The 19,415-nt window shown below is 36.3% G+C and overlaps 1 protein-coding gene across 2 annotated transcripts in view; it reads right to left on the bottom strand.

Annotated features, from left to right (window-relative positions):
• Positions 1-14,260: 14,260 nt before the first annotated feature.
• Positions 14,261-19,415, bottom strand: part of LOC117403419 (autophagy protein 5-like) — a 68,425-nt gene continuing 63,270 nt past the window's right edge. For both annotated transcript variants that reach the window (XM_034921251.2, XM_059024619.1), the window contains one exon: positions 14,261-18,350. In XM_034921251.2, the coding sequence (XP_034777142.2) occupies positions 18,324-18,350 (27 nt within the window). In that variant the 3' untranslated portion in view covers positions 14,261-18,323. The remainder of the gene's footprint in view (positions 18,351-19,415) is intronic.

The raw sequence follows: 19,415 nt of genomic DNA, 5'->3' as shown, positions 1-19,415 counted from the left end.
AATCCCCCCACAAGACAAGACGACACATTGGCAGATCAGAAGTGTCACCTTCAACCAGGCAGAAGCTGGATGACTAAAATATTTTGGTAGAAGTCGGACATTCTTTTGAAATTGCTTTAACAATGCTGTAAATAGTACCGTTAAAGAGAATGAAATGTGAAGCCAGTGAATAGACTGCAGATTAGTGATGGGAAGAAGAAGAAGGCTTGTGGCTATGGTTTGATCATACTCTTTCATTTGACAACCGCATTGAAGCCATCATTAAAAATGTAGATATGAAACTAAATAGGCTGTTTGACGCACGCTAAACTAGTGCAAGAAATGTTACTGCCAGTAATTGAGTATGGTGATGTGATCTATAGTTACACTAAGTTAAACCAATTGGACATACTATACCATAGATTTATTTGATGTGTTACTCAAGATAATACCTTAACACATCACAGTAAGACTTGTGCTAATTGGTACATCAATCATTTTAAAAACACAATTAAATCTTTCCAACTTGTAACATACAGTAAATATAAGATCTATGATGATGTTCATTTAGATGGAAAGATTGTATTTTATTAACCTGACTGTCCCGGATAAAAAACAAAAAAAAAAAAAACAAAAAAAAACAACAAATTGGACCAGGAAGCGGGTTGTCTGGAGAACGCCTTAACGGGTATGACGGATGTCTGAATGGGCAGAGGAGGTGGGGAGTTACAGACTACAAATAACTGGAGGTGTAATTGGCATCCCTTCTCTGAAACTCCTACATACATCTTAATTTAAGGCCCCCGACTTGGTTCCCATTCTGTGAAAACTAATGCGCAGGTGTTTCTTTTTATTTCGACTCTATTTTAAATACCCCCGTTAACTGGATACTTCTCCGGCTCAACACTATACTGTACTGTAAAGTAATTCTACATCTCAGGCTAATCCAGGGCTCAGCATTTTGAATTGCTGCCATAGTGACTTTATTAAAGCATAAAGCAGAGCTGACAACTGCAGGCTTACAAGCCAAATATTGTAATTGGAAGCTGTAACAACATAATTACCATTTGAGTCTAGTGATATGACTGTGCGTTTCAAAGCTAAGAACGGTAAATGACAAGTCAGTACTTGTACTAAACCCGTTAGCTGAAAGCTTGTGGCATTTGGACTAATCTGGTTCTGACAAATACTGTTCATGAAGAGCAATTTTCATTTTACATTTGCCAGGGAGTTCTCTGAAACATCTGCCAGTCCCTTTTAATGTGCAACAGTACAATCTTATATTGACACAACAGCAGTTCCACAAGCTTTCGTCACTTTTTAAAGTTCGCTTTGTGATTACCAAAAACAAGTGGGTGAAAAGCTGAGTGAATGGGATAGCCCAGGAGGTACCTCAGTCAAACAAGAACCACAGTGAAGGGGCTGTGGCTACACTTTGATCGGCCTAAACAAACCCAACCTCCATTTTGACACCCACACAAATAAAGACTTTCCCGAATCCTAACCTTTAAAAATTCCAGGTAATTAGATGACTATTTTGAGTTCTTCTAATTCTGCCCTCGTCTACAAGAGGCAATGTAATGTAAATCTGGGTCTTCAGGGCGTGGGAGAGTATGTAGTATCAAAAGGGGGTTTTGTCTTCAGAGAGATTTCTAAAACGGTTTGGTCTTTAAACTACGTGGAAGATAGTACAAATGTAACTAATATGAAGTCAAATGTTGGGTTCTATTATATTTGCAAGTGAACAGTTGAAGAACCTTAACTGCCACTTATTGTAAAGTTTTGCCATTCGTCCTAATTACCAAATCACCTTCAATATGTATACAGCAGTACTGGGACACAGGGTCAGTTTAACAAAAAATGGCGAGTGAGTAAGCCTGGGCACAAACTGCCAAACATGCACACCGGAAGTAAGCGTTTTATCCACTATGCAGAAAAAAAAAACAGGCTGGTCTTCATGTGTGGTATTAGCGCTTTTAACCTCATCTCAACGACAATAGTGCATCAAGCAGCACAACACCCCATCGACAGCTATGGCTAAACGTTTTGCACCACCCTATAGAATTAACTCATTTTGCTTCATAAAGTTGAATGAAACCCGCTGAATAATGTTATGTTAACATATTGAATTACATACCACTTTGTAGTTTTCCATATACTTAATGAAAAACTGACAAAAATTGAAAAATGTGACATTTCAAAATCTAACATGAAATACTGTACTACTATTATGGCTTCCAGTAGACTTTTGCAATACAATTTTGTAGTTTCTTTGATTACATGATGTTAAATAAAAGATCTAAATTATGTTCATATATTTTTTACATTTTTTATTATGTCTCAATCCTAAAATTCTAGGTGATGCTAAACTTTTACCATAGCTGTAGGCCCCATTGTGGGCACCACTGACAGAATAAAAAAAAAACAAAAGCACAATCCCACTGTCAACATTCCTATCAACATCACTAGTGTTTTCGTTCACAGACCCTATGGGAAACAATGAGGGTGGACTTCCTTTCCCAACAAGAACAAAATGTGAAAGATAATTGTTTAAGTTGATAATATGTTTAGCTGCCTTGGCTAGGGGTTCTTCAGATTGTCACTTAAAGATCTCAGTTGTAGGGAAATTCCTGGTAAATGAGCAAGACATTACTTTCAGTTACCCCCCCCCCCCCCCTCCCCCTCCCCCTCCCCCTCCCCCTCCCCTGCTGTGGAGTGGAAAGCCGGTGGGCAGACCCTGCTCATGCTCACTGGAAATGGAGCCATGCATTTCCAGTGAGCATGAGGAACTGTAGAAAACATGTGGTTTGATCTGTGTTTTAATGACTGTTTTCTTTGTCAAATTGCATTACTTAGTGACAACATGTTAGAAGAGGTTATCCTACACAACACTGTTTTGGGTTTCAACTAAAATTGAGAATAAGCTGACCTTTACAAAGAGCCATCTTACCATTTTAAAAGTGTTAAAATAGTTTGACTATTTTGCTCCCTAGCGCGATAATACCAGCTGGCTTTGTGCTCTGGTTTCGTGGCATTCCTGCTACAATTATAATATGACGAATGTAAGCTAAAGTTTAAAAAGTTATTAATATTAATATTATTAACACATAAATACGATTTTTATGATTGTTGTCTCTTTGATTGTTTTTCTTTTTCCCCTCTTTCCAATACAGCACTATAAATTCCTCACCAGTATGATTGAGGCTGGATAAATAACTGCTTTCTAAATTTACTGTAGGATGACACCCAGAGACTCTTTTCTGGAGAGTATAAAGTAAGCAATAAAATGGAACAGCTATTTGGTGGTTTCAGTGGGATTAAAGTATCCCCACTTGTGAAGGTGAGACTCAGCACTTCTGACTGGAGGTCACACCTAGGGAATCCAATCCCGGACACACTTTTCAATCCCGGGATTGGATTCCCTAGTCACGCCTCCAATGTTTGTCTTAATGTATCATTTTTTTTTTTTAATTTCCCTGCAAACTGTCCATTTATACGATGTAGAGTGGAAACACAAAGTATGCATACTGTACAATAGTTATTTTTTTTTATTTTTTTAGAAACTGCATTTGCGGGGGTCTGTGCAAGACTGGAGCCACCCACAGAAATACAAGAAACTCATTATATTTTCCACTGCGGTTTGGAAAAAAAAGTTCTAAAAAATGAATCAGTGCAGCAGTTTAGCGCACCACAGGGCAGCATAATATGATCTAGACCGCATTCAAAATTGGGCAGACACATGGCAAATGAAATTTAATAGAGAAAAGTGTAAAGTATTGCATGCGGGCAATAAAAATGTTCATTATAAATATCATATGGGAGATAGTGAAATTGAAGAAGGGAACTATGAAAAAGACCTAGGAGTTTATGTTGACTCAGAAATGTCTTCATCTAGACAATGTGGGGAAGCTATAAAAAAGGCTAACAAGATGCTTGGATATATTGTGAGAAGTGTTGAATTTAAATCAAGGGAAGTAATGTTAAAACTCTACAATGCATTAGTAAGACCTCACCTAGAATATTGTGTTCAGTTCTGGTCACCTCGTTACAAAAAGGATATTGCTGCTCTAGAAAGAGTGCAAAGAAGAGCAACCAGAATTATCCCAGGTTTAAAAGGCATGTCGTATGCAGACAGGCTAAAAGAATTGAATCTATTCAGTCTTGAACAAAGAAGACTACGCGGCGATCTGATTCAAACATTCAAAATCCTAAAAGGTATAGACAATGTCAACCCGGGGGACTTCTTTGACTTGAAAAAAGAAAAAAGGACCAGGGGTCATAAATGGAGATTAGATAAAGGGGCATTCAGAACAGAAAATAGGAGGCACTTTTTTACACAGAGAATTGTGAGGGTCTGGAACCAACTCCCCAGTAATGTTGTTGAAGCTGACACCCTGGGATCCTTCAAGAAGCTGCTTGATGAGATTCTGGGATCAATAAGCTACTAACAACCAAACGAGCAAGATGGGCTGAATGGCCTCCTCTCGTTTGTAAACTTTCTTATGTTCTTATGTTCTTATAATTAAACCCAATGCTGTATAAGTCCTCAAATTGACTAAGGTAAGGCCATTCAAGAAAATATAACATACTTTTTTGCTTACATTTTAGTTATGATTTGTATTAACTGAAAAAATATAAAATGTAGTCAAAAACACCTTAAAGGGGATGATGAGATCCAGGAGTTTGGTACAATTAGACAATACGTTGAATACAGATTGTTTACATAATCTATGGTCAAACTTTGTGGCCTGTGAGTAAATCATGGCAGTCCCTGAAAAACTCCCTAAACCAGGTTACTGTACCTACCTAGTTACAGTTTTATTGAATGTTTTGTTAAATATTGTGCATATGTTTTAGTTACAATGCTGTTAGTGGAAAGGAGAATAATAATCACACATCTTCTTTGTCCTCATCTTGGAAATGATTAGGAACAGCATCTTCTTGCTACACCCCTCTATTGGGATACTTTATACCATCTATATAATTAATTTCGTCCATGTTTAGTATCCAATTCTGTGTATTTTGTATGATTCTCTATTGTTGTTTCTAGATATTCAATGTTATTCCTATGAAAACATAACAATAATAGTTTTGCACAGGGCATTTGATCAAATCCACAATGTCATGGAGATTTTTACAGTCTGTCCTTGGCAAGGCCGAATAGTTCCACGCCTATTGAGAAATGGAAAGCAAGTGGGCTGGACCACACCATTCACACTGGAAAATAAGCCTTGCATCATCGTGCTACTATACACCAAAGATTTCATAAAGAAATCACATTTGAGATGACCGCAAACTCATTAGAACTTTGCTAACATTGTAGGTTGTCTTTTAATAGCAGTGTTATTTGCCAAAGCTCCCAAACATAACACTGATGAAATGTTTGTTTTCCTTTTAGTAGCACTCAGCATTTCTAACTTACTGTTAGCATCTAAAGCCTATATAGAATTGTCATGTTAAAAAACAACCATTACATTTTTATTGGCCACTTGATTGTCTGTGAGGGAAAGCAGTTCTAATAAGAGACATTGATAAGAAAGCATGGAGGGGATTCCTTCCTTACTGCAAAGAGTAATTTCACATACATAGGTTTCTTCTTAGAAGAGAAACACCCCAGTAAATGTTACAATAAATGTTCTGATGTTGACGTACATGTGGCCTGTTTTATGTCCAGTACTATCTTGTTGGGAACCATGACAATTCATTGATCTAATTTCTGAACATGCAGCTTTTTATCATCATTGTTTCCGAAGAAATAATCTCTTCTGATCATTGCAGGAATTATTTGATCTGAATCAGAAAAAAATATCCTACTAACAAAATGTTTTTTTGTGTGTTGTTGTTGTGCTGTAGACCATGAGTGAATTTCTGTAAGCATTATGGCATACCTATTGCTTGTAAAACCTTATAGCTGAAACCACTACAGCAAGTAATGCCTGATAATCTGCCTGAGGCCCCATCTATTGGAGTTGGAAAGCCCCACAAGGAAAGTACAGCCAATTCTTGTTAAAGCAAACTCGGATTAGACAAAATTTCCTGATAGTACAAATTCTCTACAAGGTCCCGGCAAAATATTGCAGTCGCTTATTGTAAATGTCTTCTTATAATACATATTCACCTAACATGAAATTCCTGTTAGTGGAAATTATTTTGGAGCCCTCCCAGGGAAGACAAATTTGAATAAAACTAAATTTTCGAACTGCTGAATGCAAAGGATATTGGGAAATGTATTAACTTGCATCCACATTAACACCTCTGTACTGTATTTTAGTGCTGGTTGGAGATTACAGATCCTAGGATGCATTTCGAGTTGCCATAGTGCTTACTCAAAAACTTGCACTGCAGATGAAAGATCAGGTGTTGAAAGTGGTGGATAGTGCACTGTAAGAAAAAGAAAGATGTGGCTACGGATTTCATAACATTCCCGCGAGCACTCTAAAATACCGGGATACAATAATACAGGCTTATGAACAGCAAACTGTGGATGCAAGTCATCAATGTTCCTGATTTGCTCAATTCCCTGATGCTGAGGACGCCTTGCTTTTGTGCTTTAAAATTTGATTTGAGTGTTACTGTAACTTCAACAAAAATTGCCAGTATGCATTTGGCTTTAGATTTCTGATATACAATATGTCTTATCAGTAATACAAATTACTGATAAGACTTTTTTTTTTACTGGCCTCTTGAAATTTGTATTATCAAGAATTGGCTGTACTTTCACCAGGCCTAAAAATAAAAATAAAAATAAAACACACATTCCATATCTTCAAAGACCCGCCTTCAGCTCGTTACAGAGAAACACACTCAATGATCTCTGTGTTGGGTATTAATGCTTAAATATTCAATGCAGCGGTATTCCTAGATGCCGGCAAATAAATAGTTAAATATCTCTTAGACAAGAGCATTTACCGAAAGATACGTTCATCTAGCAAGTAATGCTACCGCAGGTCATATTTATGCTATACATTTTTTTTGTGATGTTTCTTTATGATTTGTTTTCCAGATGGCATTGAAACTAATCAGCACACACAGTAGAAGTTTCAAGGTTGACAATCTCCAAGGACCTGTACTGTAAAGCCAGCTCAACTCAGAACATGACTTTAACCTGCATGTAGGTGTATGCTTGCGCCCAAGAAAATGTTTTCTTTTTTTCCATCAATTGCCAACGTGAAGAAAAACAAGCTAACTATCTATCCAAGCGCAGTTTACTTGTCTCAACAGGCAGATCCAATCAAAACAGCTTGGTGGTATATACCTGTACAGCATAATTGCTGCAGTTTGATTCTGCATAGCATTTGTTCACCAGTGGTTATCTTCTGTTACTTTTACATTACCTCGTAGAGCCATTGTTTCTGGTTATAATAACGTGAAATGATTAATATTAAAGCTTGGCTGTGGTTCAATGAATGTATGCTATTTACCTAGCTTTGGTTTCATGTGACCCCCTGCCTCCCCACCTCCATCATCACCATGCAACAAATCCCTTTCCATGGGGGGAGAGTCTTCCCGTCCTGCAGCCATCAAGCTTTGGTTTGGCCGGCTCCTCAGCATTAGGGGGGTAGATCAAATCTCCCTGGCAGAAAGAATCAAGGCCAAAGTGTCTGGACTTGGCACACTTCAAATCTTAAATCTGGCATCCCTATTTTCTCCTTTATATTCTTGATTTGAATTGGTCTGTGTTTAACGGTGAAAGAAAGAAACATAATCGAAAGAAACATAATCTCTTGATTTGTCACTGTGCCTCTTTGAAAATAGGCATCCCTAAATAAAATCATAATAACATAAAATAAAGTTTGTAATGTTTAAAACATATTGATTGATACCCAGTCTTGGGTTATTAATAGCTAAGCTTGTGATGGGGCGGGCGGTTGCGTTAGTCTGAAAAAGTCCTGGAAGTGACAGGAGGAAAACACAATCTGTAAAAAAAAAAAAAAAAAAAACAACAAAAAAAACAAAAGGAGCAGGAAGGTAGACAAACTCAAACAGTTTGGTGGAGAAACAGAACAAAAGAAAAATGAGGAGAGGAAATCAAAGGAAAGGCAGCGGGGAGGAAATAAAAGAGACATAGGTTGAATGAACTCATTATAAATGACACACGCTTTCATATCTGTCCAATTTATTTAATTTTTTTTTAAATATTTTTTTTTTTAACTCACATTATGACGTTGATATGAAGGTGTTTTTTTTTGTTGTAAGTGGCATTAATATGAAAATGGAATTTGCATGCTCAGGACTTTGAACAGAGTACCAAACCAGACAAAACCAGCCAGTGCATACATCATCTTAAATGTTTCTGAGAACATTTTGCATGCTAGCCACAGGAGAGAAATAGTGTATTATCTGTTACTGGCACCAAGCGTTTTGTTAAATCTGTCACAACTAGCAACTGATGGCTACTAAAATTGCTAAACACTTATGAACATATTATAAATGATGAAAAGCTTATATAAACATATTTTGTCTGTTTATCCAGATTCTGCTGTGGTTTAAACATTTAAAATGCGTTATCATTGACACTCGAGTGTGAAATCGGGGACATTAAGTGTAGTTACTGCTGATAGGTTCCAATGGAGATGTGACATATACAGTTGCATGAACAATCATCTCTAAATACATCTTATCCAATCTATGAAACTAAGACTTACACTAAATCCTACTCATATTTACACATTTCCTTCATACACCAGAATCCCTTACTTTGTTAGTTTTCCTCTCTGCCAAACACCCTCTATATACCTGTCATCCTTGCTCTTGCAATATAAGTCGACATTGCATTGTATAGCACTGCATTGCAGTACAGTACACTATACACTGTTGATTTGTATAGTTTTTTTTGTTTTACAGAAGTGATTCACAGTTAATAGGATGACATTTGAATGACACATTGGGAAGCTGGGATGAATGTCTGGATAGGAATGTAAGAAAATAGATTGCATTGAAAATTAAATAAAAAATAAATATCTTGATGCCTGAATCAGAAAACCTTTAAAACTGTACTGAATAGATTACAGGTATAATGAACACAATTTGTAGATTTGGACTAAATATTAATAGAAATATACATCATTGCAATCAGTGATTTGATTGATCACTTGAGCAAAAAAGAAATGATCACTGGTTAAATTAAATACTGTAGATACGCTGCAGTTTAAGGCCTCTGTAGAAAATGACAAAATACAGCTATGACCAAAAGTTCACCCTAGAGAATTAACTCATTTTGCTTCATGAAACCTGCTGAATAATGTTCCGTTAACATGTTGTGAATTACATAACGCTTTGTAGTTTTCCATTTACTTAACGATAAACTGACATTTTGAAATCTAACATGAAATATTGTACTACTATTATGGCTTCTGGTAGACTTCTGCAATATCATTGTGTAGTTTATTTGATTACAGAATGTTAAATGAATTGTTCATATTGTTTTTATTATTATGCCTCAAACCTAAAATTTGAGGTGATGCAAAACTTTTGCCCATAGCTGTAAAGGTAAGGAAGTTTACAATTTGTTGATGTTTTTTCAGGTCAGTTTGGTTAACACAATCATAGCTGACAGATGATTAGCAGAATGAAACAGTGAGGATTACTTTAAAATCCCCATCCATTGTACCACCACCAACTGTTCTGGTTAACTACAACATACACCCATATATAGTATACACCCACTTTCTAAGAGAAATTCTAACACAAATTGTTTGTTTTACCGAAAAAGCGTATACAGTATAGCCACATCATTAAAGTAGTTGTGTCTAAAATAGAATATGTTATGGGAAATTGCTGAACTGAAAATAATATTTTGTGGCTACATTGACGCGAGGTGTTTTTTCAAATCTTTCAATATTCTTAATGTGTTACCACTTCCCCACCACACTTTAACTTAACACTGCGTTAACATTTTTGGAACAAATTAATGCCCATATATTTTATTATGTGAAACTTCCTGCTATTTATTAAAAGCTCTACTACCAATCACAAACACTTCAAACACAAAACTGGATCTCAGTCAATAAAATAAAATAAAATAAAAAAGGCAAATACGATTTCAAAATTGGTAAATCTTTTAATTCTAAAGTGATATGTTATTAAATCTGGTCCGTTTGATGAAAAAAAATAATAAAACAGGGCCCTGCCTTGTATTGCAACTAACAAAATATAAAATTAAACTGGCAAACTAGGATTGTCTACTATAGAGAATGTACTAACCTATGCTTTGCACAATTGCAGTTATAATATTTTGCTAATTAATTTAAGACCAAATAAAGGTTTATTCAAATAAAATAAAAAGCCTAGGTAATTTAAGGTGTTAGCACATTACTCTGCACAGTTTTCATGTACAGATACTCTTAATCTGGTACTGCAGTTTGTATTCAGCAAAGGAAGTATTTGGGTGTTTAATTTTGTTGGTTTCTTAAAGTTTAATAATTAACTTTATAGATCACTGATGATTCTGGTAATTGCATTCTGAGTAAGATATCACTTTATAGAACTGGTTTTAAAGTTTTTTTTTTAAATACATTTTGCTTGCTGCTTCTTGAAAATTAGATCTGAAGGAAAATGCTTTATTTAAGTCTGGTCTTAAGATGTTGGCATATTATAGACTATGTGATGACTATTGTTTGAAGGGTACAAGTGGCTGTAGATGGAAAATAAATACAATAATGATGGGTTTGTTATTTTCCCCTCAGTATTAGTTTGCTATATTTCAGTACATGATATAAAAACTCAAATACATGCTGGGGTCAGTGAGGCACGGATTCCAATGCAATATTGGTAATATAATTCAGTACTTGTGCTCTTACCAATGAAAAGGGATTGGATACAGTATACAAATCAAACTGATGCTCGACCTTCAAAATAAATGTAACGTTGTAAATCAAACCTCTATGACTCACCGTGCAGGTGTGTACAGGGTTCATGTTTGCACACTTCAGTGATGCTTTTTAATACAGCTTTAGAAATTGACAGTCATTTGTAAATGATCAGTATGTATAGTATACATATAGTACTATAGTAGCTGACTGACATATAACAGTAAATAAAAGTGCGCTGAAACCAGATAACCCATCTACATTGCAGATAAAGGCACATTGCTGTCCAGTACAAAATGACTTTGAACAATGTGAGCCCAAGGATTCTATATAGAAGTGGCATCATGTGTTTATAAAAACATCTAAATTGATTCAATTGACGTAGCTGTTTTATTTTTATTTAACAGCAATGCAACTCAACAGCCCTGTTATTCAGCTGTGTATTTTGCGCTTCAGTGTTCCTCAGCTTTAAATGAGCTCCAAGAATGTTTCCAATACCAACAATCTATTGTTCATTGAAATCTCAATTACAGATGTATTGCTCAACACAGTGGGAAATGCAGATTGTTTTTCTGCTTAGGGCCAGTGGTGGGTCAACTCATTCACCTCCTATATGCAGTGGGGGGTCCTCATTGTGCCCAGCTTTACTGTCGGGTGGGACTGAGAGACAGTAAGGTAAGGCCCCAAGGCCAGGTAAAACAGCAGCAGCACAGATGCCTGAAGGGAGGTATTCCAGATCAGTATCTCCTTCTCCCCACATCTCAGCTCTAACCCTAAGGCAACACTAATGCTTTCTATTTTTAAAAGTTCTGACCAAACAATAGCATCCAAGCAGGGGTTTGGTATTGGTATAAGACCCACTCTGAACCTGCAGCAATGAGTTTATTTTAAAACAGTAAGGACCAGATGCATTGCCAGTATCAATTAATGTGCTACATCTGTAGTCTTCCCCTTTTAACCCCTTAAGGTACACAAGGAATTGAGTGTTCTTTTCTTCTTAAAATGCATTTCAGAGTAACTCAAGCATCATGAGGAATCTGACAATTTGAATGACCAGATCCAACTTGTCAGTACATTGTAAACCCTGTTTTGTGCACTGCATTGCAATAAGAAATGTAGTAAAATGTTATTTGTGGGGCACATTTATGTCCCTTGTACCTTAAAGGGTTAACAGTTTCCCATAGTAAAACCATAGGAAAATGTAATAAAGCTCAGTGAAAGCACAGAGAGGTATGGCTAATTAAAAACATGTCAAACTAGAGTAAACTATGGTGAATGCATAGTATGTTCATGGGACAAGCATAGTAAAAGTGCAAAAATACCATGGTAAACTTTTATAAGGGTCTGTTCATGGCTGTAATCTTCATCTACAGTTTCAATATATTGTATCAGTTGTTTATTAAACATGACTACTTTACAGTAGAAGGAAGTGGCATTTCAGATACAATTTCTTCCTGGTTGTCAGTTCTAATTGACATTATTTCATTCAGCTGAAAACGTTTTGCCAAAAAACATGATGAACTGCAGATTCATAAAAGAAACTGTACACAAATCTGTCCATTCTGCCTCATCAGCTTAAAAGCAGTATCAGGCGTTGTGCAGTTTCTTTTTCAGAAACATGCTTTGAATGAGTTTCCTTTGAGCTAAATTAGGAACGTTTTAAGAAGCATAAACAACTTTTTTTTCAGAATGAAGTTGAAGGCAGTTGTGTGGAACTCGGGCCACACCTCTCTGTGGTATACCAAGAGTCAGAAATACAGACACCTGTTGAAATCTGTTTGTTATCCAGGTCCGATTTGACATAAACATGACATCTGTGTGTTACAGAAAAAAAAAAAAAAACTTGAATAGCAATTATTAACCTGCACTAAACTGTGTTTAGTTCTTATGACACACGTCCTTACTATTGTACAGTAACAATGGGGTGTCATTACATTATTCTGTATTTTTTATTCTTTTTAATAACTACAACAAAATTACAGTCTTAGCCCCTTGCAGCCACACAGGAGCCTCTGTCAAACAATTAGGTCATGTTGGCCTTTCATTCACAGGTAGTGAAACTGATAATCTGTACTATTAGGAGGAATTACCGACGTGTTACAATTTCCAGCTGTCTTTCTTGTCAAAGTTAAGAGTTGAGGGGGGATGGAAAATCATTATGCTAGTTAAATAGGGCAAAGAAGAAAAAAAGAGGCGTGGTGGGAAATAGGTGACCAGTAGAGCAGTATTAGTCATCCTCACCCATGACTGATCACAATACATCTGAAGCCCTCGCAACTGCAACATGCAATTTGGAGCCTTGTCTAATAACAGGTTTAACTTCCCTGGTTGGGTCTCAGGGGCTTTGTGCAAATTAGAAGGCACTGTGGGGAAGAGAGAGTTTTGTTATTCCTTAGACAACAAATTCCAATAATACCAGGTGTACACCGTGTGAAGGTGGGGTTTAGTGAAGGACCGAGTGGAGGTGTAAAGCTACAGGACGCTTGTCAAAGAGAAAGTTACTTGCTTCACGAAAGCTTATATTACTTCATAGGATTTGTGACATGCAAGGAACAGGCTTTCCATTTTGGCTCTGTAAAAGCTGTATATTTTATTATAACCAATTCTCATTGTACAATACATTATTATATGTATAACACCAACAGTTTGCAGTTTGAAAGGTTTTGGGAGGCTAGAGTGTATAATATACAGCTCTGGAAAAAAGCCAAGTACAAGGTTGTCCTGGAAGAAAACTTGCTTCCTTCTGCTCTGACAATGTTCCCCAACTCTGAGGATTGGTTTTTCCAGCAGGACAATGCTGCATGCCACACAGCCAGGTCAATGAAGGTGTGGATGGAGGAGCAACAGATCAAGACCCTGTCATGGCCAGCCCAATCTCCAGACCTGAACCCCATTGAAAACCTCTGGAATATGATTAAGAGGAAGATGGATGGTCACAAGCCATCAAACAAAGCCGAGCTGCTTGAATTTTTGCACTAGGAGTGGCATAAAGTCACCCAACATCAATGTGAAAGACTGGTGGAGAGCATGCCAAGACGCATGAAAGCTGTGCTTGAAAATCAGGGTTATTCCACCAAATATTGATTTCTGAACTCTTCCTAAGTTAAAACATTAGTATTGTGTTGTTTAAAAATGAATATGAACTTATTTTCTTTGCATTATTCGAGGTCTGACAACACTGCATCTTTTTTGTTATTTTGACCAGTTGTCATTTTCTGCAAATAAATGCTCTAAATGACAATAGTTTTATTTGGAATTTGGGAGAAATGTTGTCAGTAGTTTATAGAATAAAACAAAAAATGTTCATTTTACCCAAACACATACCTATAAATAGTAAAACCAGAGAAACTGATAATTTTGCAGTGGTCTCTTAATTTTTTCCAGAGCTGTGTATATATATATATATATATATATATATGAAAATAAAGTTACGTGTTCTCCATGTAGTGTGACAGAGACAGACCACATTTGAATGAGAATCCAAAGAAAGACATACCAGTCCCTTTTTTAATTCAAAGATACTGCATTGTTAAAATAAACATGTTTCCTCTTACACATTTCTATTATGTAATTAATACAATTCGTTACAGAATATTCACACAGCACACATTATCAGTCTTGCCCAATGTTGTACAGTAAAGCCGAGAGATTCAAGGATGCACTGCCTACTTTATATAAAGCTACGATTCAATAATCTGTTCAAACATTTTGCAACTAATACTACAGATCACTGTATGAATTGTAAATAATAAAGGCAGACCTAAAAAGTTTTACACAGTATAACACCCTTGTTTAGACAGAAACCCCTCTGTGCTTCAATGTGCAGTCTCATATTAAATATTTACAAAAAATATGTGGCTGTGTATTAGGACAGGTTCAGAGAAAGAGAAAACATGACTTGTATTTTGTTGTAAACACAATTCACCCCCCTGGACTGCTTCAAAAGACAAAGAGTATAGGTTAATATTCACAAGGCATGCTTGAACCAGGCAATGCAAGACCTTAGCTGCAAGAAGCATGGGCTGTAAAACAGTTTAGAGATCTTTATTTATTCATGTATTATTTGAAAACTCGCCATGACGATACACAAATTCAGTAAACGGTGATGCAAGTATTGTTTATGTTATTTAGTTTTACCATAAGCCTAGCTAAACATTGGTTACTTACAAAAATGTACAGTTAAAGTCTGTGTCACCGAGACCTTAACGCTGTCTTTCAGGTTAAAAATCTACTAAAAAAGACCTGGGGATCCCAACAGTGTCCCACGACAAAGATCAAATCTAGCTTTGTTTTCCTGGGCCAGAAAGCCAGACTTTCATTTGATTTATAAGGGAATCACGTAATGGAACTTGTCCATGACAAATCTTTATTTAATTAACTTGTTTCAGAGCTCTTGCTTTGATGTGTGATCTCAGACTGTAGTGTCACCCCCTCTTTCTCCTCTTTTTGTTTTCAAGGTACCACCCTCTAGCTACAGTGGCTGGCCCAAGTTCTCTGGAAAATGCTTATTGTTTCATCCTGACCATAACACAAAACTGCAATTTTCCAGTCCACCTTATCGGAACCAAGTCTTACTATCCGGTAGTGAATTTTACATCACCCTACATACAGAGAGCATTTCCCAGCCAGACAATGTGCTGGATATTTTGCTGCACCATCACAATGCTTTGCTAATCGCTTTATTTAGAACAACTGCAAGGTGGCTTTTTTGTGTGTGCATGCCAATGCTAAACAGCCTGCTCACATATTTTATAATATTCTGCATGATATTTAACCTTGAACACAAAAATCTCTGGGTATAAATGTATGGTGCAAACATGCAGAGATTCCTGTTGATTTAATAAAGCGTACTATGAATAGGGGGAATAGCAAAGAGACACTTAAGGGGAGAGAAGAACAAAAAGAGCACCCACACTAGTGCAGTCACAATAAAACCACAGATGATGTGGCAGACAGCATACAGTACAGATTTGTCTTCTCAATCACCAGCCTGCAAAGTCTACTTGGCCTATCATGCAGATGTCTTCTGATTTTAGTGAGTAGCCTTTTTTGTTACACTTCCTTTAGAGACATTCAGGCTTGGGCGCCTGAACCTTTGTGAGCCATTTCCATCAGGTGTAATTGCGGGTTGTGTGTTAAAAAGCCATCACTGCAGGTGACATCAAAGACACTGATCAGACCTTGAGTTAAGAAAGGTGTGATCTGGCCTGGGAATGGACATAGTTACAAAACCATTGCCAAATAATTACCATTGGAGTATACTGCCTGAAGAAGATAATCGATGAGTCTAGCACACATACAAAGATGGAGTTACTTGCTTCCCGAAAGCTTGTGACATGATGTGGTTGGCATGTTAAGACTGTGTTCGAGTTTGTCTACTGTGTGGCATGTATGTGTAAAAAAGATTACATCTTGAATGTCAGCAATGAAGTATGTAATGATTCAACAAATGCGATAGCCTTCTGCTAATGCATACTGTTGGGAAATGTCTAAATCCTGTACACTTCTGACAAGTGGTTCAGTAATGCTCGATCAGTACATGAAACATTGCTGACGAGGGTAGGAAGTTATAGTCACCGTTTCCTACAAATAAATGATTCTTTTCAGCTGCTTTTGGTACATGATTACAGAGTTGCTTCTCTGTTGGGAAACTTTCCAAATCATCTTCTCCGCAAATAAAACCCACTGTGAATGCTTTCTTTCAAAAGTCACAATTGACATTGGTATCAGTCAATTAGAGGGCAGAATTTTATAAGTTCAATGCAGGTACTAATGTGATGCAAACCCCCCTAAGAATATCAACACTGTGTTGCTGTTAAGCAAGTCTAAAACCCACAGTAAGCTGTGAGGCCAGGAGCTTTCAGATTTAATGCTAAGAATGTATTTATATTTACACATTTAGTGCCTATATTTTTGGACTACTGCACTATAATAAAAATAATTAAATAAATAAATAATACACAAGCACTGATTGTTTGGCTAATATCCATGCAGGTATTGGATGGAATCCAAACAGCATAAGGGACATCTATCTGTGTACCACAGTGAGAAAGTGGATATCAATAAAGTGTGGTTACTGTACTTTCCTGGCTCAATTCATCCTGTTCAAGTGTATGACCAAAATATCAAGAATGAGCCGACATCTTACTAAGATATGCTACATGTTATTGTTTTTAATTCTCAGATAGGTATTGAAACATCTGCTGTTGTCTGAATGTGATACATGGGGTAAAACTGTGAAAATTAAAACCTAACAGAAATACTGGGCACCCATCTGACCACACTTTCTCCTAATATACCTTGACCACAGGATTAATGAAGCAGCTAATAATTCTACAATGACACAAATCCTCACTCAACCTATCACAGCACCCAAGTTCACTGAACACATTAATACACAAATGTATGATAAAAATACCACATTTCTGAGAATATATAATAAAGATAATAGAGTTTAATTGAACAAAAACAAAGCTTCGCTCACTTTTATCAATACTGTGGGTGTATTATGAATAAAATCAGTATACTGTATGGACCATGAAACATGTTTCTTTTCTGTTTGTTAGAAGTAAACAACCCATAGCAAATATGAGACAAAGAAAACTGGCTGGGGTACAAAAATGTGAAAACAAAACATGCATGTTTAAACACTTCTGTTATGTGATTATACCAAAACATTTATATACAGTATAACCCACCCCCCACCCTCAAATATGGACTGTTAACTATTAAACTAATTATCTGTTCCAGATTAAACAGGGTTCAGAAAAGGAAGACGACACTTCATGGTCTAATTAAGGGAGCACATACTGACTTCTTGTAATTTGCTGTAAGGAAGAAAAGATCTGAGAAGAATCGCCCATAAAAATATCTTTGCTTGCATGTGTTACTGAGAAAAACAGTTTCCAGAGGCAGCTGTAAGAACTTGGAAAGTGTAAACCTGTCTTTCCACTGGCTAGGTTTTTACAGCTCAATGTGTGGTCACTTTAGGAAATACCCATATTTGCTTGTTTTCTAATCAAAGGTGCAAATCAAAATGAACCATCTTTCCACTGGCTCGCCGGTCTCCGAAGTTTTTCACTGCTCTCCATTTCTATGTCTCCTCTTTTACCAGAATACAGCCGCAGGGGTCCTGTGAAGTTCTTTGATGTCGCAATTGAGGTTTGATGACGACAGCAGAGAAAGGCAGCGGCAATGCAAAGGCTGCCTTTATCTAGTGATGGGATCTCTCATCTCATTGTCTGGCTTACTGCAGTGAGGTTTTTTTGGTCAGATTGCTTCCGAAAGAATTTGACAGAAGCGGAGGGCAGGAGAGCTCTGGCAAAGAGTTTGTTCTGGAGGATGGCAAGAAGTCTCTTTTTCATTTTCTCTTTTTTAATTTTTAATTTTTTAATTTTTTATTTTTTAAAAAGAACAGTCCCGTTCTTCAGTCTGTTGGCATGGGAATGACACTGATGTGGAGGAAATTGTCTGGGTAGCTGAGATGTTCACTTAGCCACTGGAGTGGGGTCTCAAGCATAGGCTCAATCCCATGAATCACCACTTGATACTTCTTCTCACCATCTACAGAAAAGACACACAAAGGGTGTTTAGTGGCAACATGCATGACAAAAGTTTTACAAAGCCTCCTGTGTATTACCACAAATCTTTGGGATAAGTGAATCATACTTTCCTTGAAATACAAACTATTCACATGAAAATACTGCTAAAGGTTTTGAAACTTTATTTGCACAAAACACCAACAATACGCAGATGTTTAGTCTGATGAAAAAAATACTGTATGCTTAATACACTTCTATTTTGTTTCACAGACCCCACAGATTGGCACTAATTAGTAAAATTAATTGAACAGAGCCCCTTGCATTCACATTATACATCCCTATATCCACTTTAAGACCTGGTAACTTAATTCCAAGCTTTCCCTAATTTACAACACATGACCATGTCTATTGTAACTTGGTGCCATCATACCGGGTTCCATTTTTTGCATTGCCCCAAAGTTATAGATATAGACAAATATTTAATGTTATACCGACTGTGAAAAAATCTTGTCAAAACATTTATCGAAACTACTGTACTGATTGTTATAGATGACATACTAATAACTAATACCAATAAGGTACAGCATTAAATTATTATTAAAAAAAAAAAAGAAGAGTGAAGGGGGCATTCATTGTGTCATAGGCAACAAATGCACACTTTACATTTCACCTACAATACTTTATAGAAAAAATAAACAAAAAATACATTTTAATTGTATCTGTTATTACGCGTTTGCTGTTTTTAATTGCATTTTAAAAAGAATATACGGGTAAGTCATTAGGGGGTTTAGGAACATCAGAAACTTTCTCAATTCAACAATATAGTATAATTTTGTTGAAAATGTCATATATATATATATATATATATATATATATATATATATATATATATATATATATATATATATATATATATATATACTTTATATTATCTCCAGTTACCAGTGACTTAAATTTCTTATTTTTCTTGGCAACGATACACTGTTATCAAACCTTCCAAAAGGCCAAAAATGTAATGAACAACCTTCATGTTTCTTAAGTGTTTCTATACAGCTGGGATCAGCTGTTAACTCCTAGTTCTCAGCGG

The sequence above is a fragment of the Acipenser ruthenus genome, chromosome 5 (genome assembly GCF_902713425.1).
Source record: "Acipenser ruthenus chromosome 5, fAciRut3.2 maternal haplotype, whole genome shotgun sequence".
Lineage (NCBI taxonomy): Eukaryota > Metazoa > Chordata > Actinopteri > Acipenseriformes > Acipenseridae > Acipenser > Acipenser ruthenus.
Note: the sequence above shows the minus strand (reverse complement) of the source record. Positions and strands in the feature narration are given on the sequence as shown.